Genomic DNA, 21,214 nt, shown 5'->3' with positions numbered 1-21,214 from the left:
TTTATTTGGCCTCTAGCTATATTAAAAATAGTTCTTTTAGTTTATTAATCCAATAATTTATGAAAGCAAGAAAAATCTGTCTTTTCTTTTTCTTTTTATCCTTAGTATTAAATAACTACGTAAAATAACACAGTAATAGTCAAATTTAAAGTTTCAAAGAATCACTAATAAGATTATTTAATAAATACACCTCTAACTAATATTTTATTAAGAGGTATGCCAAGTCAACAAAAATCAAATAAAATGAAACGGGGAAATCATTATTCAAATACCCAAATGCTATAAAGATTAAATTAAGTTTAAATTTTGTAGAGTAGATAGTAATTGATTAATATATAACTTTTATGTAATGACTTTATTTGTATATTTCATTCTTATGGATATATAAGAGTGTATGACATGAATCACAAAATTAATATTAAGTGGAATAAGGTAAAAGTATTATGCTTTGCTTGTTTCATGAATCACGGGGCACGAGATATAATTATAATTTTTATTTGCTTTTAAATTAAGAAATAATTCACTAAGAAACATTTTTATACTTTGCTTGGTTCATGAGGCAGAAGATAGAACTATAATTTGATTAATCTTTATCCATAGTTTATTAAGAAGTTAAATAATATATACGTTATTAAGAGCAAATTAAAGACGAATTTTCCTCCATTGTTGACGTTTCTACGTGCTTAGATATGTTGCCGTTGGAGTTAATAAAACTAATTAATCCTTATTTAATTAGGATAATAAATAAGAGAAAGGTATAATTGTACTCTTGGTCTCTCAATTATATTAATATATCTTTTTGGTCCTCAATTATTTAAGTAAACGCTTTAAATCTTCAATTTAAGAAAAACATGTAACTTTAGTCTCATTAACCAGGATAAATGAGAATCTATGATAATATTACCACAGTAGTTTAAATAATCTTCTCAACAAATTGTAAGACATAACTTTTTTTTTTTTTTTCGTTTTTTCTAAATTTTTTATTTTTAAAACTGAGTGTAGGGGAGGGTCGAGAGAATTACAATGTAGAAAATCGAATCTTCATTAATAAAGTAAAAGTTTAGATAACTAATAAATTAAATTACTAAGATTTCTCGTAAATCTTTTATTTCAAATCAAATTATGTATATCTAAATATTTTTAAAAAATATATAAATTAAACAAAAAGTAATTGATGCTATAATACTCCTATTCATTTTTTTTCTCCTTTACTAAATAATTTTTTCAATTAATTTCTCATTTTCTACAATAATAACAATATATCTTGTATATCTACACAAAGTGGGGTCTGAATTTCTGAAAAGGATGTATAAGACCGTTTACATGTCTCAAGATAAAGACAATCATAATAAATAATAATAATAATAGTTTTTGGTAGATTTTGGCTCAAGAATGCAAGAAATCAGAAGGAGTATTAGTTATGCAAAATAATTAATTTCTCTTTTTCTTATAAACTTTTTCTGATTTAAAAAAATCAGAAGGACTATTAGTTGTACAATTTGCGACAAACGCCCTATACAATCGCAATTAAAAGATTTTAACAGAATTTTTTTTATTCATTCTTTTTACTCTGTCACCTCAAAACCGTGTAAGACTCCCAAGTCTGCCAGTCCACCACCCCCTTCTCTTTCTCTCCCAATACATCTTCTCTTTTCTTCTTTCTCCAAAGTTTCTTATATTTCTTGATTATTTATTGAACCCCACATGTGTATCTATTGATCAATTGTTCTTCTTCTTCTTTTTTTTTTTTTTTTTTTTAATTTTTGTTTTGTGTGTGATAACGTAATGGAACCGATACGTTTACCTTAAATTCTTATTTTTGTCTGATTTTTTCTGTGCCCAAAGTCAACATGCAAGCTTTGGATCAGCCAACTTGATTTATTACCAAGGCCAACAACACTTTTTTTATTTTGTTTGGCGAGTCGACCTTGGAATAAATTAAACAAATTGTTTGCAGAAAAGGGAAAAAATAATTTAAAGATGAAGAATGATGAACAAGCTCTGTTTCTGTTTGGTATTTCACTTTCAACCCGACCCAGATGGCAACAGTTCCTCTTGTGCTCTTCTGGGTTCTTCTTTGGCTATCTTGTTAATGGCGTCTGTGAGGCAAGTTTTTATGAATCTCTATATTTTTTTTTTTGATAACTATGGTGTTCGGTCAGCTTTCGCGCACCTGAGTAAATCTTTTTTTTTAATAATAAATGCGGTGTTTGGGTCAGTTTTCGCGCACCTGATTAAATCTGTATTTTGTTATGCACATTTTTGTTTTATGTGGTGTTTGGTCACCAAGAATTGTTATAAAGGTATGAATTGAATTGCCCATTGTTTTGTTTGGTGTTTGTTTGAAATTTTTTTGGTCAACAAGAATTTTTAGTAGTTGGAAGTTTTTGGTTTTTATTTCTTTTACTTTTTGCATGTTTGGTACTATTTCTTGAATTTTTTGGTTTAGATTGGGTTTGATTTCATGTTAGGAGGTCTTATGTGTTTTCAATTTAAAATTGAATATATTAAAGGACAATTCTGAGTTTTGTCAGTATTATATGTTTTTAATGAGGGATTTATCTCTGCAATGTAGTCTTGAAGCAGTAATGGCGAAGCTACAATATGAAAAAAGTACACACACGTAGAAGATAAGGGGAGTCAACATATAGTTTATATCATTAAATTAAGATTTTGACATAGCTAAAAAGTGTAATTATCATAAGGTGGCTCCGTTACGGCTCGAATTCACCAGGTTTGTAACATAATGTGGAGATTATTTTCATTAATGATAGCTCATTTATGTAATTGTTGTTTTCTAATGTCTGTACAATGTTAGAATTTTCTTTCTGGGACCCCTTTGTGGTCCATTTTGCAGAAGTAATTTTCTTTACTGTTAGATAAAGAAATTCATGTTATCCAACTTTTACTTGTACTTCCACTTCAAGGGCCCTTGCTATTTCCTTATTACACAAGTTTAGCTAACTGTTTATTACAGTTTTTAAGGTTCCATGTTATTCCTGGTATCAAATTGATATTATATTGGACTTTAATAGTGCACTTGAGTGTTTTCCTTTGTAAAGATGAAGTTGATTTTAGCTTTTGCAGTGTCATGATTTAGAATTTGCATAAATGCTTTCAAATATCTAGTATGTTTAAGGAACGAGTGCGTACTAGAACACTACTCAGTTTTTCTTAGCTTAGAAGCTATGTAAACGAAGTATTTCTCCGTTGTTTTATATCTTTCATGATGAGCATGTTATGAATATGTCTGATTTTAGCTTATTTTTTATGTTCAATTACAGGAATATGTATATAATAGGCTTCAATTCAGGTAATTTGACATGTCCTTTTATGATTCATCATTAAATATTTTTGGCTTGATCTGCATTTAAAGATTAATTTGGTTATGTGGTCGGTATTTGACTAAATGCAGCTATGGATGGTACTTTACCTTTGTTCAAGGATTGGTTTACGTGGCTCTTATTCATTTCCTCAATGGTTTTACGCCAAAGCAAATGGTGAACCCGTGGAAGGATTATATTAAGCTCTCTACAGTTCTCATGGGCTCACATGGGTTAACCAAAGGGTCATTGGCTTTCCTCAACTATCCAGCACAAATCATGTTCAAATCTGCTAAGGTGAATAGCTAAGTCGATTCCTCTGTTTTCTCTTATATGTTAAAGCAGCCTAGATGATATTATTAGACCAAATCATACCAACCAACAATCCTCGTCTTTGGTAAATGTGGTAGACCAATTTTATGATAAATCTCGAAAGATTTTTAAGATGTTTTTCAGCTTAACTTATCAATAAGAACAATAAGGGGAAAAATTAGACAAATATGATATTTTGGTTAACCACGTGCCTTTTGGCGCATCTTGACATCTATCTTTCCTTTAACATAAGAATTTTTGTAGTCGTAACTTTTTATTCTTCATAGTTAATCTAAGTTGCTCAGACTCTTCAAAAATATCTAGGCGGGGTCAGATCCTCCAAAAATAGTGTATTTCTGAAGGATCCGACACGGGTGCGGCAACATCTTTGGAGAGTCCGAGCAACTTAGTTAATGACAGAGTATGATTAAATATAATCCTGGTGACTGATTTTATTGTGGATAACATTTTTGTCTCTCATTGATAAGTGAGATACAATTTTATTTAGTTTGTTACTTTACAAGCTTCATTCCAATTTAAAAATATTCCAGGTTTTGCCGGTCATGGTAATGGGGGCTTTTGTGCCCGGTCTGCGACGAAAATATCCACCGCATGAATATATATCAGCAGTACTCTTGGTAGCAGGCCTGATTCTTTTCACCTTGGCTGATGCACAAACCTCCCCAAATTTCAGCGTAATTGGTGTGCTAATGATATCTGGTGCTTTGATTATGGATTCCTTTGTGGGGAATTATCAAGAGGCCATCTTCAAGTCGAATCCCAACACAACACAGGTTTATTTCATGTGCTTTTGCATTCAATATGATGCTTAAATCACGAGAATAACCATTCACGACAAACTTGTGATTGATTCAAGCCTTTTGGATTGTTTAACGCTTAACTTTAACAGATGGAGATGCTCTATTGCTCAACAATTGTCGGCTTTCCTATCTTGTTCGTGGCTATGATTGTAACAGGAGAACTAAAGATAGCATGGCCTGCATGTGCTCAGGTAATTATCACTAGATCACATGCATCATGTTTCAGACCTTGTTTCCTGCTTACCTTTTTTCTTTTCTTCCTGCAGCATCCCTATGTTTACGGCGTGTTGGTGTTTGAAGCCTGCGCTACTTTCGTGGGACAAGTGTCTGTCCTTTCCCTCGTAGCGATATTTGGTGCTGCCACTACTACAATGGTTTGTTTCTATTTAGACTTCTCCTTTAGTGAAGTTGTTTGATTCATCTCATTATGACCATGTATACATCTCCAACCCGAACTCACAATTTGCTTGAATTTGTACAATCACCAACCGCGTTGACATTATCAGATTACAACTGCAAGGAAGGCTGTAACGTTATTGCTTTCATACTTGATATTCACGAAGCCTTTGACCGAACAACATGGCACCGGATTGCTGTTGATGTCTATGTGTATAATAATGAAGATGTTGCCTGACAACAAGCCCCCGCAGCCGAGGCCGCAGAAAATTCTCCCTCTTCAACAAACCGAAAAACCACGCGATCCTGAAGTTAACAGGTTTCAAATAGGCACTGACGAGGAAGAAGAGAAGAGACCTTTGGTCTAAACACAGAAAGTAGTGACTCTAGCTTAGTCTATTATTTCAATTTTTGATCAACTTATAGTTGTAATATGGCAACGAAATGCTAGGCTTCTTTGTTTCTCAAAAAATATATATACGTTCTTGCAATTCATCTAAGGTGGTAAACATTTGTCAGAAGTAATTTATTTCTCTTTGGGCATTTAGTCCTCTTGAGATGCTGAATATGGGTGCAGTAATTCTAAGTTACATAGGCTGGGGATCTCCTAGGTGATAGTAACAATAAATGTTACTAATGATATCCTTCTATAGGAAAATTATATTGTTGAAGTAGAAAGTTCAAGGTACAAATGGGCAACTACACAATGTACAAATTCTGAAACAATAATCTGATTTTTCTTTTAGTTCCAATTTTATGTTTAGGCTGCAGTTAGGAATGTTTATTTACAGGATCAAGTGGCCGAAAATTAGCAGAACGCTAATTTTGTATCAGATTTGTTTAGCCTATTTAACTTTTGGTTTGTCTCTTTTAACCTGTTTAAGATTTATGTAGAGCCTTGATTACATCCACGGTGTGATGTAGCGGCTAATAATATTCAAGTTTAAGTTGAGCCTTGATTACATCCGGGGTGTGATCTAACGGCCAATAACATTCGGGGTGTGATCTGACGGCTAATAACATTTGACTACATTCAGAGTGTGATATGACGGCCTGTAACATTAAAGGGTGTGATCTAATCACCAACAAAGTGAGTAAAGATTTTAGATATTTGAGTAAAAATCTTACTAGGGATACGGACTACTTGGAATTTCCTCAAGAAGATAACCCACCATAATAGATTTGAAAGTGTATGAATTTTAATCATCTAAACTTTAACCGTTAAGGACATTCTTTTGTTATTATTTTACCACTTACTGAGTCTATATAGCTCTATATGATTAATATCTATTGCGAACTCTTAATATCATTTAAATATTGATTAGTCAAAGATTTCTACAAAAGTAATAATTTATCATTTACAACCATCATCATCGTTATCTGCAATTATTACTATTGTTAGCCATTATTTATAATTATCATTATCACTATCAAAAATCATCTCCATTAGCTATAGTTATATATATATATTAACAATCACCATCATCATCCATGACCATCATATATAACTAGTATTACAGTGGTCCATTGCAATCATCAACCATTTCACCAACTACCACAATCAGTAGCTACAATTATCTTCGACCATCATCGTTAGCTATTACTTACAACCATTACTATTAGCCAATATCATCCTAATCATTGATAACTAACATCACCACAGTCATATAGTGTTTTAAAAATATTTTATTGCTATAACATTTGACAGTAACTTATTTAAATTTTACTTTTATTATTTTTTAAACAACGATAGGTTTTACATATTCACCTAAAAATGGGGTAAAGTTGTTGAATTTAAGGTAGTGTGTGCAGTGGCGGATGGTCCAGGGTTCATCCGAACTATCTTCATAAAAAAATTATACTATTTTTACATGATAATTTTTTTTTTTTTTTTTATGTATAAATAGTAAAAGTTGAACCCTTCGATTAGTCCTTATATATACTACTGAAACTCAAAATTCTGGATCCGCTCATGAGTGTGTGTGCGTGCCACACGCCGGTTATGAGATGGTAAAAAGAGCAGAAAAAGTGGAAGAGGGCACGTGGAGGAAGAAGAAACATCCATGGATGACAAATTCTCACAACACTGCATAAGAGCTAAACACGTGTCCATACCAAATAAATTTACATAACATAAAGAGAGAGAGAAGTGAATTGTTGAGAGAAAATGGGGGAAAGGAACAGGAAGGGTGGAATTAGTGAGAGGGGAGTGCCATTACTGAGATCAGTAGATGATGCAGAGTTGGAGAGCGGAACAAGAGGGAAGAATGGGAGACCCAAAGAGCCATGGAAAGGAGAGGTAGTAAAGAGCATTGTGTATGCAGGTCTTGATGCCATTGTCACTTCTTTCTCCCTCATTTCTTCCATCTCTGCTGGTCATCTTTCCTCTGGTACTCATCCATTTTGCACCACTTGTATTTTACACTTATTATTTACATTACACCCTCCGTCTTAACAGTAGTGTGATTGGACACGGAATTTAAGAAATAAAAAAATCTTGATATGGTCTTAAATTGGAAAATTTGCTAGAAAGAATGCTTTTTGGGAACGGACTAAAAAAGGAAAATAAGACACTTTACTTTAGATTGGATGGACGGAGTGGGAGGATAATCACGTAGGATTTAAGTTATATGCATTTAGCTTGTTATACCAGGGTTTGTACTTTATTATTATCTATATTACTCTCAGATAGCTATAGGTCAATGTAACCTGATATTTAACTACAAGAACAAGAATTTTAGTGGTGCAGTTAGTTTAGTGTTGAGTTATTTACCTAGACGAAACAATTCTCATTTTACACGTATTTTCCCTTTTTTTTAATGGTGGATCCGTATTCTGCAAATCCTAGATTCGCCTTTGTTCGTGCTTCCGTGATTTAGAGCTATGATAACTAGTTACTTGTTCCCAGCCTTTTCCTAATGATGGAAAATTATTCCAATTAATTGCTTTAACATTAATACAGACTGTTAGATTAGTCTTGAATAAATCTTTTTCTAGAGAAAAGTATAACAATTAGTCTAGCATAGCAGCCTTGTGCTGGTTTAGCTCAACTTGAGAATTCATGTATATCATAACGAACAGTCAGTATCACTTATCTACATTGGACTGAAGGATGTTACACAGAGAAGAATTAGTTTGGATCCCACACAACGCAGACTAGCATTTTCAACTGAATTGCTCTTGAAGATGTTCTGTCCATTTGGAACTTGCTATCGACTCCATAATAAACTAGTTGAGCTTTAGCTAACTGGAAGCTTCAACAGCTAACATGATCTGTCACTCAAAAATTCTGTCGCCTGACTTACGGAGGCTAAAAGAAACTAATTTTACGATCCTCTAAACCCTGCCTAGGAGGAGGTTAAAATTGGTTATTCATGGGTTGTAGCTTATTTTGTGCATGCCCTTTTCTTGCAGTTGATGTTTTAGTGTTGGGTTTCGCCAATCTAGTCGCTGATGGAATATCTATGGGGTTTGGGGACTATGTCTCAAGCAGCACGGAGAAGGATGTCGCTGCCAAGGAGAGGACAGTCACCGAGTGGGATGTCCTTAACCATCACAGGCCTCAGAAGCAGGAATTACTTCGACATTATCAGGAACTTGGAATGAATGATACTGATGCTAATACAGTATGTTTTCATCCTATACTTGAATGCTCCTCTATTTTCGTTCTAGCTGCATCTTTTAATCAGTATTTGTCAGTGATCCCATGAAGGAGTGTTTCTTTATGAATGAAATATGATAACTACGCTAGGACTCTAGCTAGCTGTTAGCCATGAAAATGACAGTGGTTTGATGATTAAGAATCTAACTTCATCAAATGTTTCAAGCTATAATCTGTTTCTTGGAAGGCGCGGACAAAATGATTAAAATGTTCAAATTTTTGCGTCAGTTACCCTTTATATTTCTGAATGACCTTCAACATGAAAAAAAGAAGGCAGATAAGTATTCAAATGCTGCTGCGATTAGAGTCTCCACTTAAATGAGCTATAAGCTAAAAAACAGGATAAGTCTTCTAAAACTGCTGTGATATAGTTGTCCACGATTAACAATCTCTGCTGTTGATGCAAGGTCGTGAACATATTTGCCAAGTATAGGGACATCATGATAGACGAAAAGATGGCGACAGAGAAAGGATTATTGCCACCGGATCAAGCTGACAAGCCATGGAAGAATGGGCTGATCACATTTGCAGCCTTCATCTTGTTCGGTTGTGCCCCACTTCTGGCATTCATCGTGCTCATCCCGTTCACAAACAATGACACACACAAGTTCATAGGTGCCTGTGTGTTTTCTGCAGTTGCCCTTGCGCTGCTGGGGATAGCTAAGGCCAAGATCGCTGGTCAGAATTATGCACTTTCTGCAGGCATCACCCTTTTCAATGGACTCATTGCTGGAGCTGCTGCATATGGTATTGGCTGGACACTTAGGAATGTTGCTGGCTTGGAAGAGTGATCGCTCACTCTATTGCGTTATAAAACTGTTTTTCCTGTTAAAGCAAGCTAAGAGTCACAGAAAGAGAGAGCACTTGGTGATTTCCTAGTTTTAACCATTTTTGTGACAAAAAATCGTTTTCTGAATGATCCTGAAATATTGCTGTCCTAACTATATGTAGTGAGTTGACTAATGTACCTTTATGGTAAAGGATCTAATGTCCTGCTTATGACTATATTTGTTGTATAGATCCTTCATTTGGCATATTTTCGACAAAAGTTACGAGTGAGGAGCAGCGATTTAGGATAAAACTTGCAAATACTCAATTCTTCAGGTACTTCTCTTCCCAATTCACCATGCTGCCCTGTTAGTCAGATAGTTAGTATATCCATTTATGGCTTCTAGGATATGAGAATACTACTGTATCAAAAATGACCAAAAGAATCAAGCTCTTGGTGCAAGGTGGTGAACATATTTGCTAAGTACAGGGACATCATGGTGATTGCCACAAGACCAAGTTGAGAAACCATGGAAGAAGGGCCTAATAACATGTGCTGCTTTCATTTTATGTGGTTGTGCCCCTATTCTGGCATTCACTGTGCTCATCCAATTTCACAAACGACGACAGAGAAATTCATAGGTGCCCGTGTGCTTTCTGCTGTTGTACTTGCACTACTAGGTATTGCCAAGATGAAAATTGCTGGCAAGATTGTCCTCATTCCGCGGCCATCACCCTTTTCAATAGACTCATTGCTGGGGATGTTGCCTATGGTATTAGTTGGACAGTTAGGAATGTTGCTGGGATAGAAGATTGATCTCCACCAGAGACGCATCTAAGATTTAAACTTGATCCATTCTAAAGTAAATAATTATAGAAGCAATTCAACAAAGAGTAGTTAGTTCATTGTTATGATTATTTCAAATGTAATGTTACTTGTGCTGATTTTCTCGCGTCTCAAATAGCACAACAGGAAGCACTTACTAGAATTACCACTAACACATGGGAGTGACAACAAAACTCAAACCTGCAAGAGTGCATAATCTAAGTAGAAGAAATTCATGTCTACCCAAGAGTCTATTTCAACCCTTGTTTAAGTAATGTTCTTTCCTGATTGAAGACTGAGAAAACCAATAAACTATGAAAACCAATAAACTACCTTTTTAACACATATCAACTAATCTAATGAGTGCCGACTTGCTCTCACCAGCACAGGTACAACGTAACTCTCATCTGCCAAGGCTTAACACAGCCGAATACTCTTTATAAACAAAATCACTACCAAAATATTTGCTTAAACAGCCATCTTGAATTGTCCAAACTTGGGTATACATCTAGATTCCGTCAGAAAATGGTACCTGAAATGCAGGCTCGGCTTGTCTTTTCCTAATCAGCTGCTCAAAGAGCCGTCTTGCTGAAACTAGAGTTCCTCAGTCAATGCTAATTGCAATGCGTGCTCAGCTTCCTTCAGGAAGAGACGAGTTAGCTGTTTCTGCCCCCGACGGTATATTATGCTAGATCGCTTATTTCTGCTCAGCAAATGAATCTGGGCAATGCCACTGGCCCTGGATTTGCAGTGAACCACCCAATAAAGTTAGTTTTAACAAAGCTAAACATGCATGCTATTTTCATGTTGGTAATAAAAACTTCACTCAAAGGTATAAGTTTGGGAGTAGTTTTCGATCATACTCTCTGCAATCTTCTGAGGTTTCGGCGGTCAACGCTTTCTCAAGTAATTCGGTGTCGTTATCCTCTGTTCCTGAACCCTCTTTCAGATCCAACATCCTTCAAGAGAAAAAAAAAAAGTTTAGAGAATGAGTAAGCAAGTCTAGAAAAAAACATTTGTCAACAGTCGAGATACAAGCAGCACAGAGAATCTACATTTCAATTGGTCTCATTTGCTCACCAAATTTTATGAATTTGCAGAATTGGATCAAGACGGAGTAGACTGTTCCTAAAGCACAGCAACAGTTTTTCATGAAAATTCTCTTTTTTCCTACATAGATTTCTCGAAGCAAATCGAGAATGATCAAAGTGGTCGTTCTGTTCTAACGATCAAGCCATTTCGTTACAGATGATGGTTAGTTTGTTTGTGTGGAACTGCATTCCTAACCAACAAACCTCAACCAATTCCATTTTCCATTGTATTATGCATAAAAAAAGAATGAAAACTATGAACCAGCAAGAAATGTAGGAAGTGGAAATAGATGCATGCAATTCCAACGTTTTGGCAACAGGGAGTATTAAGATGCTCTTCCTGACATTTCATGAAAATTTTCAGGAAGAAGGACGGTAAGGAGGATAACCAGCTTTTGGCCGACTCTTTGATTCCTGTTGATCTGTCATTCTTTCAGGTTGGAGAGGTGGGTGAAGGGCTCAATAAGCATATTTTGGATCTAAAAATGAACGTCTATTTTTTCATAACTTTGGGGCTACCACTAGCAGCATATGATAGTACTAGGAAGAAGATTACTTCATGTTAAGCAGATCAACAAGAAGTTGTAAAGCTCCAGAATCTCCACAAGCCTCCCATATTGCTGCTTGAACTTCTGTGTCAGTTGGCTGCCTTTCTCCTCCAGATCCAACAAGCTTTGAGGAATATAAAAGATTAGTGATCTGTATGTAATGGCTTTTTCTTGCTTAAGCAGTTATAAAGATTAATAAGACAAAAAGTAAACCAATGGAGAAAACCTACTACTACCATTTTATGTCTCACATTTTCATGTTTAGTCTGTTCCATAATAACACCTTCCTGTATGTGCTCTATCAAACACCTTCACAAGGAGATGAAGCATCTGCACTCTTTTTACGCTTAATTAGAAGACATGGCAGTGTTCGCATCTTGGTTCTCAGATGACTCCCAAAGGTGAGCAGAAGTACGAGAGTCTAATACTTCTTTGTAACTTTGTCGGTTTAAAATCTATGGAATCTTTTACGGCATTGGTGGAAAATTCTGTACACGTCCTTTAACATGTCTCTAAATTACTCCATTAGCAGTAATATTTAAATTCAGAAAGAGCATTTTAGTAGAGGTTCTAATTTCACCCAGTTCGTATCCATTACACATGATTGTAGAAGCATTTAGAAGTCTAGTTCACAACAATGGAGCAAATGAATCAACATAGTTGCAGAAGTCAAAAGAAATAATCTAATTAACACGAGATTCATGAAATTTTTGTGCGACCAAGTATTCGCAGAACTGAAACTGAAATTGTTGGATCTATTAACCAGAAGCATATTTGGGGATTTCGGTTTTTATCCATTCTTTTCCATTTCAAAAAAAAAAGAAAGAAAGAAAGAAAGACCAAGAGATGTTGCTGAAGATTGATTTTACCTCCTCAAGTAGGGAAGAAACATGATAAAGCTCATTTTCTTTCATTGCTAGTGTTCTCAATGCATTCAAAAAATCTGCAGGAAAAACTAGCTTATGCAAGTAAGAGGGCGTCCTTCGCTGACCACTCCAACTATAATTGCTAACTTGACTACTGACAGATTTATCTTTGCCTTCCACAGATGAGTTGGTCGGAGGGAAAAATCCACGATTTAGCAAACTTCGTGGTAAGAGACATCTCAATTCAGCTTTCTGCAGACATAGATGAGCTTATCACTGCACATAGATAGACACCAAGCCCGACTCTTGTTTGATTTCTATGAGATCATTTGCAAGACAAAGTCTGCTGACCTGTGCTTCAAGAAGTTGAGTTTTGGACTCCGAGAAATCAACTTTTTGAATAGCTTCCGCAGGATAATGAACCTGAAATTTGTGTTCCAATTGTGTATGTTTAATCCAGATTAATACCATCTGTTATTTGACCAGTTAAAGAAGGTAAGCATCCTAACAAATTGACGAGGATGAATAGTTAAAGATAGACTCTACTAAGAACCTTCGGCACTTGATTCTGATCCATATGGACCTCTTAATGCCTGATGCTCTGTGAGGTTCAACTCAAAGATGGAATCATAACACTCGAACTGACTTTATGAAGCATATTCAGTTGTAGCTATGAGGCTAGAAACTACAAATGGACTGGACAGCAGACAGCATACTAGGGGAAGGCCCTAGCTTGATATATTGAGCAACACATGCACTATATTAGGTGAAGCCCAAAAGTTCAATTAAGACCTTGAATACTAATTTAGTCTACACAGACCTCTAACTTCTTAAATGGCCATAGATGAAAACTAGATCAAGCATGCATTGCAAGTTGCTGGAAACTAGATCAAGCATGCATTGCAAGTTGCAACCAATAATGATTCATAATACTAAATATTCATACAGATAGATTACCATGAGATAGTCATCAGGATTATCATTCATGACGAATCCATACAGGTATAGCAGTTCCTGTCACAAGATAACCACCTATGTTAGCATGAAACATACAAAGAACAAGAATAGGGGGACGACCCGGTTCATACCTACTCCGTAGGTGTCTGGGAGGGGGGGACCACTCCGGGCCTGACCTACGCGCCCTCACCCCAGCTTCGCTGGAGGGGCGTTTCGAACCCCCGACCCTAGCACACCACAGTAAGCAAGCTTACCGCTGAGCCAACGCCATCCCTCAAGAACAAGAATAGGGAAAACAAAAAAAAAAAAGATAAACATATTCTCAGAACTGTGGAAAAGGACAGATTAACTTTGCTAGGAAGTTTCAAAAGTCTAATGTAAAATCATAAAGCTTATTGTCACGGGCTCATTTTTCACTGTGTCAGCGGCACACAATTTTGCCCGTGCGACGCCCATGGTTCCCCCAACTATGGGCCAGCCTTCCTCATTTCCCAGGTCTTTAGCACGATCCTGTGCCTGTGGGAAGCTCGCCTCAGAGGTTTGCTTCCTTTGGTGCCGCTCTATCAACATGTCGACTGACATGGCCAACGTATGAGCAACTTTTGTGGCGCACCTTTAATCCTTGATCTCATCCATATGCGCTCCCGGGGATGGCTACGGACATACTCGTCCCTCGCCTGGACCTGGGCATCGCTATAGCATGCACAGTCCTATCCTCAAGCTTGACATCGCCTTGTGCATGTGCACTTGGCCTTTGCTTCGCCTGAGTAGGGCAACCTTCAATTCTTGGCCTTTGTCTCAAGCGTCTTCCTTAGTCATGCCCTCTTATGTCTTATGGCATAGCCAAACATAGCCCACGCAACTTGCATCCAACTTCCATAGCACAGTGTCGCCCCACAACTGCGCGTCTAGGCCAACGGACCCTTGCTCGCTTGGCTGAACCTTGACCAAGCTCACAAGTTAGCTCACGAGTCTCTTGGGGAGAGTATCTCGATTGCTTTATCGGCTTGGAGGCATCCTTCCATCATTTAGACAGCCCGCGGGGCTTGTCGGTTCATATAGCCAACCTCTAGCCTTGTCGGGGCGCCCAACGCTAGTCCACCCAACCCTGCGTTGCCCATAGGGTTCCCGAGCCCTATGAGTACCTTGCGCATCCCTTTGACATGCCAAGGCAGGCCCTTGAGGTTGTCCCTCAAGGCAGCACACTTGGGGGGCCATCTGTCGACACACCCGGGGGAGGCTGGTAGGCTGCCACCATGTATACCCCCTTATATATGCTTAAAATAAATAATCCCAATGTCTGGTACTAGACATCATTCTGCCCGAGAATCGTACTGTGGCTTAGACTATCCATCCGACCTCCAAATTGGGTGTCATTTGTTCCTACTCCTTTCTCTTGACTTCCTTCACACCTCAATGAAGTTTCACCCCATTCCCATACACATGAAACGAGTTATGGCCTTCGGACCAATCAGCAAATTACGACAATGCCACTGGACTTTGGCCAAGTCAAGCCCCTATCCAAACGGACTCCAAATGACCCCAAATTTGGTAAGCATACATAAGGTACCCTTAATATCAACACTCTAAACCGGAATCCTTAGATTCCACTTGTAGCTCAAAATGGCACGGCACTGACATCGAACACCGCACACGATCCTCACCATGCCTCCGCCCCCTTGGGCTCACACCAAGCCCTCTCCAAATCACCTTGGCACTCTTAGGACATGTCATGCAACATATATAGATGCTTGTTGCCTCATGTTATGCCCCTTTGCCTCATCTTCGACTTCAGCATATTCCCTCAGCACATGCCGCCTGCATAGCTGACAATGTTGCGGCCTAGTTGGCACGCACAATCCTGACGGGTGACAGGCCCCAAAACTTTGGGGCATCACATTATGCTTTATAAAATTAGATTAATGCAGTTACAAGCAATCAAGCAGGATATCAACTCATAGCAGCTACACTCCATTAAAAAAAGCATTGGTCCCATACTTTGAGAACCTTGCATGTATAATAAAAAAGAGAGATATCAGAGATCCTTTATTCTGTGCTCCAAGATGACAATCATTGCCAGAGCAACATAGGGAGATTAAGAAGCTGCTTGTGACCCCCCCTCCCCCCACCAAACCTTTCTCTGCCATGAAGGGTCATTCTTTTCCGTAGTCAAACATCCACAAAACAACCTAGTCAAAAGAAAGATCCAGAAATGCTTTTCTACTGCTTTATGATCCAGAAAAGGGCAATATGACTAAAAGCTGCATTATTTCTAGTCATTATTCCAAAGCTAGATAGACATCAAAGGAGGGCTCATTAATGTAGCCGCTCAGCCACCATTTATGAATGTACCTTTATCTCAGGAGGATTAATAATAAGTGATGATGAAGAGTGGTAAACATACTAAAGCTAAAAGAGAACTCATCAATGGAGAAGGCCAGAATTATCAGCAAAATGAAGCAAATCAATGCTTCAGATGCTAAATTTGGAGTATGAAATCTCACATAACAGGTGAATGTACCTCATTTCCCTTGTTACCATAGCTAATTGATATCTCCTTCTCGATTGTGGAAGGATTTTCTCCAGCTTTTTGATCAGGAAATACACGAGTTAGTTGGCTAACTAGCAAAGAGTGTATGGTATGGATTAAAAAGAACATAATAGACTGAAGCAAATTATAAAAAAAATTGGTTAAAAATTCTACCAGAAAGAAGGTACATGGAGAAAGGAACTCCAGTTGTTGCTCCTGTTCCATCAACTTCCCATGTTGCTGCAGCTCTGAAATCTATGGAGCAATTAACAGAAAAGGAAATAGATGAACACAAGAGTTCTTTGTGATCCAATAACTACACTAGCTTGGGGTTGGCATATGAATTTACACTATCCAGATTGTTCCAACTTGCTCCAGTAATTGAAATTAAATGATACAGCTTTTATAAGGCAGATCACCATCAAGAACACTAGAAATAAATTATGCACTGAAAAATTCCCCATGAAAATGAAGCTGAAATAGTTCTACCAATATATCCACATTCCACCTTCTTCATATATATATTCATCAACTCTTTACAGCTAGTGAAAAAAGTACAAGGATGAATACATTAATCTATGCAAAAGTACATAGATCCAACCAGAAGTTGACTGACTGTGTCTTGTAACAAGCATAAATTGACACTGTCTAGTGTCTACTGTAAATCACAGCTTTCTGGAGATAGTAGAGGTACCACTTCAAAATGGAAGTCAACTCTATCAAGCTAAAACCAAAATCATAATCTTTTGGAAAGGAGTTTGCAGCAGAAGGAAGTCTAGTTCAACAGAAACCACACAGTAAACAACAGCTGCACAAGTCTTGCAATTGAAGTCAATGTTGTGATACTTTCTCCTAATTGAAGAAAATGCTTTGAATAACTTTGTTTTATGGTCCTGGAGATACAAGATAGCATTATATATATATATATCTTAGACACTTGAAATACTTGATGTCAACAGAGAAAGGATAAAGGCGAGACAAATAGCCTCTACGAATTACAGATAGCAGTAATTTTTTTTCATCTTCAAAAGGAATTACAGACATCAGGGAAGAAGCAAATTGGAAAACGTCTTTCAGTTCGTACTGCATATTTGTATTTGGGTAAAGAATCACATTAATCAGTGAACTAATCCATATAATCACATTAATCAGTCAGCAATTACTAAAAATTTCAAATAAAGAATTGCAGAGCAGAATTATTAGTGAACTAATCCAAAAACAGAAGTACTAAAAGACAGCAAAATTACCATGGTTGCAAAAATCAATGCCTGGGACCAGACCTTCCACCCAAACTATCTCTCCTTGTGAAATGGAAGCAGCAGAAGCAACTTTATCTTGGAGTTCGTCATATTCAGGTACTGAAATCATAGGTATTCAAATTATAAACAGAATAGAACTAGATCTCATACTACGAAGAAAGAATAAGATTCCTTAATTGGAGAGAGGACATTGCTGGAAGAAATATATACTAAAAACAATGAATATTAACCTCACCTTTTCCAGACTCTCCATTAGATAAACTGTCGCAGCCATTAGAAAGTGTTCCAGAATTGACGGTTTCTCTAGAAACATCACTACCTTGTCCTTCTGAATCCACAGGAAATACATAGCAGTGGGGAAAAGGGATATTTAGTGCTCGACTCCAAAATATGGAGTTTGCCCTATGATGTGCAAGATAAAAACGTGTCAGCAGTTTATAAAAATTAAAATAATATTGAACTGATGAGGGCCATTATTTAAGAAGAGAAAAACTCTAGTTTTTAGAAAGATGCCTACCAAAGGAAGTCTTCGAATTTCACATCTCTGCCAAAAAGCAAAAAGTTTAGAACTTATTAATCATAAGTTTAACTTTTTCAAATTTGAATATGATTTCTAATTAACCAATGCACCACTAAAGTCTAACACATCATAAAAACCACAAGACAATTAGACAAACACATCGGCTCACAAGCCATTCAACTTCAAAATGGTGAAAGTGCCAAAGACGAGCATATTATGTAATGTTGTTTGCACTTAATCCAAGTATACTGGGTAAAATAATATGCATTCCCCATCGTACTCTGCTGAGTGTAGCATATAGCTTTTTATCTAGCATAAATTGTTCAAGTAACCATCAATCCACCAGTCAATGTTAGCTCGGCATACAGAGCAACCATTCAGGCATGGAACTACGTATATGCCATTTTCCACCTGAAGGAACATTCACCAATAATAAGGTTATGATTCAAAGTACAAGCAAAAAGCCAATTTTTTTAATAATGATTAACAATAAAACTGAGGCTACCGGTTTTCTTGCGATAGGCAAGAAGTGGTCAGCACATTATCTAATGTCCTTTGTGCCAAATCTAAGCACAGAAATATACTATGTATTTGGTGATTACAGTGTATAACTTTGCATTTGGCAGTATGACATTGCACAGGCAGGGTGAATTCTACACTAACCACTAGTTATAAAAGATTGATAAACACCTTTCTGGATGTCCATCGAGAATTAACAGCTTCTCAGCCAACCTCTTCACTTTTTCATCAAATACAGACTGCAATGTTTTCCTCTGCAACAGAAACCTGCCTTAGGTCACATTTGCTCGATAGTGAATGTGAAGAACCCGCTAAAATTTATGCTAAATTTAGTAAAACAATTAGCTATCAGGGGCAAAGGCTGACAAATGGATAGGAGGATTAGCTATCCAATTCAAAGAGAAAAAGAATGCCTCCAACTTATTTATTAAGCTCACAGTGGCATAGTGGCAGGTACCAGGGATTTATGTATGGCCAAAGAGAAACACCTAAGTAAAAGTATGTCATAAATCAAGAAACCATACCTGCAACTGAGTAGCCCGATACAATGTGGTTCCTTTAAGCTCTAAAAGCTCATCGTCAGAAAACCAAAGTGGATTTCCGAACGTGGTTGGAAGCAAATCAAAGTACCTGTTGTCTTTTAGCAATTATTGCCACCACAAAATACATTTAAGTTTCTACCTAAGAATAAACACTGTAATTTAATACTCACGGCTTCCATGAAGAGTTTTCTCGTAAGTGTTCCACGGTTAGAAATAAGGTAATCAAGAGTCTGTCATCTACTTCCCCTTCCTCGAACATAGCCCTACATTCAGGTCCGAGAAGAGGATCTTGAAGTACTCTCATTGGAGTTATAGCCAAATCTAATGGAACCACCAATAATATCCCTGATACACTTTGACAAAGCAAATTAAGCATGCACGTCGAGAAAGATTTCCATCTTATTCCCCTACAATTAAAGTTCACATCGAGCACAAAACAACTGAACTACAATACAAACGAAAAAAGTCCCATGATAAAGAATGCAACTCAGATTTTCTTCTGTTATTTTAGACGGGTAATATTGCAATTTAATATGCATACATCATAAAACAACAAAATCCTATATACACAAGAGAAAGATGAAATAAAACTGGGACCAGTGATCTACAAACGACATTAAACGGAACAAAAGATCATTCCTTTTTCACCAGTATCATAGGATCATGTTAAGCAGTAAATGTTGCCAGAAGAATCATGTTGAATTTTGTTTAAATTAATGTAATCATAAGTATTTTTAAATGAAGAGGTGTCTTTTAAATGAAAGGATGTACCCTTTCATTCTTTGGTTACCAACAACTCTATTTAAATCCAACTTCTGCAGACTTCATTTATAGAGTATTCTTCTTCAACATTCTCCAAAGAATTCTTTTCTTCTACAAAAACTTCAAGTTCTTGCTTTCCAATAGAATTTCTTCACTATTTGCTTTGTTCAGAAATTCATAGGCTAGTCATACCCACTAAAACTATTTGTGTACAATCCATAACAATCTCGCAGAGGAGAGGGAGCAAGTATCAGTTTCATCAAAGCATTTCACACGTGTTTCAAGCCTCAAATCTTGTTCTCGAGGTTCATATCATCAAACCTTCATCTTTGTGTTCTTCATATATTATTGTGTTCTTGGTATATATTTCCAACAAGTCATTCAATCAATCCAAACATTTGCAGGTTCAAGTAAAAAGTACAGAAATCAATATGTTTGCAACAAAACATTCTCTCCCTCTTCTCCACCCTAAAGACCCAACAGAGAGAAAGAAAAAGAAAAGCATAATTTTTACAAAGAAACAAATGTACAGTAGAAACCAAGATAACCTTGGCTTACACCAAGAAATGCTGCAAAAATATAAATAGCTTGTGCAAGAAAATAAAAAAAGATGAAAACTTTACCATCAGAAGCATGATTAGATGAGAAAATTCCAAACCCTTTAGTGGAATCACTGTATTTGATTCTGCAACCACGTAATTCCACTCTGTTCAGCTGAATTTGAAGTCCAAGTTAGTGACCCCATTATCACTAATGCAAAAATTATGGTGAAGGGTATAAAGGTAAACTGCCAAGATACAATTTTGATACCTGTAGCCATTGAAGAAAGTGGTGGAGCTTAGCTTCTTCAGGAGTCGCCATTGCCAACACACTCTCTGCTCTCGCTCTTCCAACGACGCAAAATTGTCGTGGGAAAATAATAAATACTGTACTTACTATTCTTTACTCATTATTAAATTTAGGGCTCTTAAATTTATTAGTATATTCTTAGTAAAAAAAAAAAAAAACTTTATTATTTATTATTTATTTTTTAAAATTACGTGTAAATCAATAGCGGATAAGTAATCATAAAGGAATGGAGTATTTCCGTTCATCTTTAGTTGAATAAAAAATTCATAAAATTAAATTTTAATGGAAAAAATAACTAAATTGCTTGAGTGAATCGCAAAGTAAAATAGTTATATTTAAGTGACTTTGTGAGATAAAAATGCTTAGTTGAGTGATCACTTGAACTATTAAATAACTCCCATTATGATCAATTTTAATTTTTAGAGGAGAGAGGAAAGTCTATATGTGTATTACTTGACGTAGAGACTTTGACGAAGACATTCAAATCAAGAATTTGAAAAAAAACACCTCAAGTTTGATGGAATCAATTTTCACAAAAATGTAGCCTGCTAATCAGGTCTCTGCTAGTTGTCTAGACCCTATTGTCACGCACTATAACTATTCATTGTAATGAAGAACAATTCACTTAGAGAATATTATTTCTAATAATCAAAAATAATTTTTT

The 21,214-nt window shown here is 36.4% G+C and overlaps 3 protein-coding genes across 6 annotated transcripts; 2 read left to right on the top strand and 1 right to left on the bottom strand.

The window, feature by feature from the left end:
* Nucleotides 1-1,512: 1,512 nt before the first annotated feature.
* On the top strand, nt 1,513-5,418 carry LOC107872746 (UDP-galactose/UDP-glucose transporter 4). Of its 2 annotated transcripts, XM_016719359.2 has the most exons (7): nt 1,525-2,106; nt 3,285-3,313; nt 3,416-3,620; nt 4,187-4,429; nt 4,546-4,647; nt 4,723-4,830; nt 4,963-5,418. In XM_016719359.2, exons 1-7 carry the CDS (start codon nt 1,981-1,983, stop codon nt 5,218-5,220), a joined length of 1,071 nt encoding a protein of 356 aa, XP_016574845.1. In that variant the 5' UTR covers nt 1,525-1,980; the 3' UTR covers nt 5,221-5,418. The 2 variants fall into 2 exon arrangements, with proteins under 2 accessions (XP_016574844.1, XP_016574845.1); XM_016719358.2 differs by having other exon boundaries at nt 1,513-2,106; nt 4,546-4,830.
* A 1,407-nt stretch (nt 5,419-6,825) lies between these two features.
* LOC107872727 lies at nt 6,826-9,559 on the top strand. 2 transcript variants are annotated; one of them, XR_001674958.2, is made up of 4 exons: nt 6,829-7,242; nt 8,267-8,478; nt 8,921-9,380; nt 9,533-9,559. XR_001674958.2 is itself a non-coding variant. In XM_016719357.2 (3 exons), exons 1-3 carry the CDS (start codon nt 7,020-7,022, stop codon nt 9,302-9,304), a joined length of 819 nt encoding a protein of 272 aa, XP_016574843.2. In that variant the 5' UTR covers nt 6,826-7,019; the 3' UTR covers nt 9,305-9,547. The 2 variants fall into 2 exon arrangements, 1 of the variants encoding a protein (XP_016574843.2); XM_016719357.2 differs by having other exon boundaries at nt 6,826-7,242; nt 8,921-9,547.
* On the bottom strand, nt 9,481-20,664 carry LOC107872723 (actin-histidine N-methyltransferase). 2 transcript variants are annotated; one of them, XR_007044153.1, is made up of 17 exons: nt 20,512-20,664; nt 20,325-20,415; nt 19,110-19,284; nt 18,922-19,027; nt 18,569-18,651; nt 17,876-17,902; nt 17,594-17,760; nt 17,347-17,457; nt 16,274-16,354; nt 16,091-16,155; nt 13,570-13,626; nt 12,964-13,035; nt 12,616-12,864; nt 11,755-11,870; nt 10,971-11,066; nt 10,640-10,846; nt 9,511-9,647 (listed from the first exon to the last, which is right to left on the bottom strand). XR_007044153.1 is itself a non-coding variant. In XM_016719356.2 (16 exons), exons 1-16 carry the CDS (start codon nt 20,560-20,562, stop codon nt 10,702-10,704), a joined length of 1,692 nt encoding a protein of 563 aa, XP_016574842.1. In that variant the 5' UTR covers nt 20,563-20,664; the 3' UTR covers nt 9,481-10,701. The 2 variants fall into 2 exon arrangements, 1 of the variants encoding a protein (XP_016574842.1); XM_016719356.2 differs by having other exon boundaries at nt 9,481-10,846.
* Between the last annotated feature and the right edge of the window lie 550 nt (nt 20,665-21,214).

This window comes from Capsicum annuum, chromosome 1, assembly GCF_002878395.1.
Source record: "Capsicum annuum cultivar UCD-10X-F1 chromosome 1, UCD10Xv1.1, whole genome shotgun sequence".
Lineage (NCBI taxonomy): Eukaryota > Viridiplantae > Streptophyta > Magnoliopsida > Solanales > Solanaceae > Capsicum > Capsicum annuum.
Note: the sequence above shows the minus strand (reverse complement) of the source record. Positions and strands in the feature narration are given on the sequence as shown.

What these genes read in the sequence shown, in the direction of transcription:
- LOC107872746 (XM_016719358.2), top strand. Translation starts at nt 1,981, where the DNA reads ATGAAGAATGATGAACAAGCTCTGTTTCTGTTTGGTATTTCACTTTCA. An exon ending in TATAATAGGCTTCAATTCAG is followed by an intron (nt 3,314 to 3,415) that starts GTAATTTGACAT and finishes GACTAAATGCAG; the next exon opens with CTATGGATGGTACTTTACCT. An exon ending in TCATGTTCAAATCTGCTAAG is followed by an intron (nt 3,621 to 4,186) that starts GTGAATAGCTAA and finishes AAAATATTCCAG; the next exon opens with GTTTTGCCGGTCATGGTAAT.
- LOC107872727 (XM_016719357.2), top strand. Translation starts at nt 7,020, where the DNA reads ATGGGGGAAAGGAACAGGAAGGGTGGAATTAGTGAGAGGGGAGTGCCA. An exon ending in TGCTGGTCATCTTTCCTCTG is followed by an intron (nt 7,243 to 8,266) that starts GTACTCATCCAT and finishes CTTTTCTTGCAG; the next exon opens with TTGATGTTTTAGTGTTGGGT. An exon ending in ATGATACTGATGCTAATACA is followed by an intron (nt 8,479 to 8,920) that starts GTATGTTTTCAT and finishes TGTTGATGCAAG; the next exon opens with GTCGTGAACATATTTGCCAA.
- LOC107872723 (XM_016719356.2), bottom strand. Translation starts at nt 20,562, where the DNA reads ATGGCGACTCCTGAAGAAGCTAAGCTCCACCACTTTCTTCAATGGCTA. An exon ending in ATCCTGATGACTATCTCATG is followed by an intron (nt 13,036 to 13,569) that starts GTAATCTATCTG and finishes CACAAATTTCAG; the next exon opens with GTTCATTATCCTGCGGAAGC. An exon ending in TTTCTTCCCTACTTGAGGAG is followed by an intron (nt 11,871 to 12,615) that starts GTAAAATCAATC and finishes TATTCCTCAAAG; the next exon opens with CTTGTTGGATCTGGAGGAGA.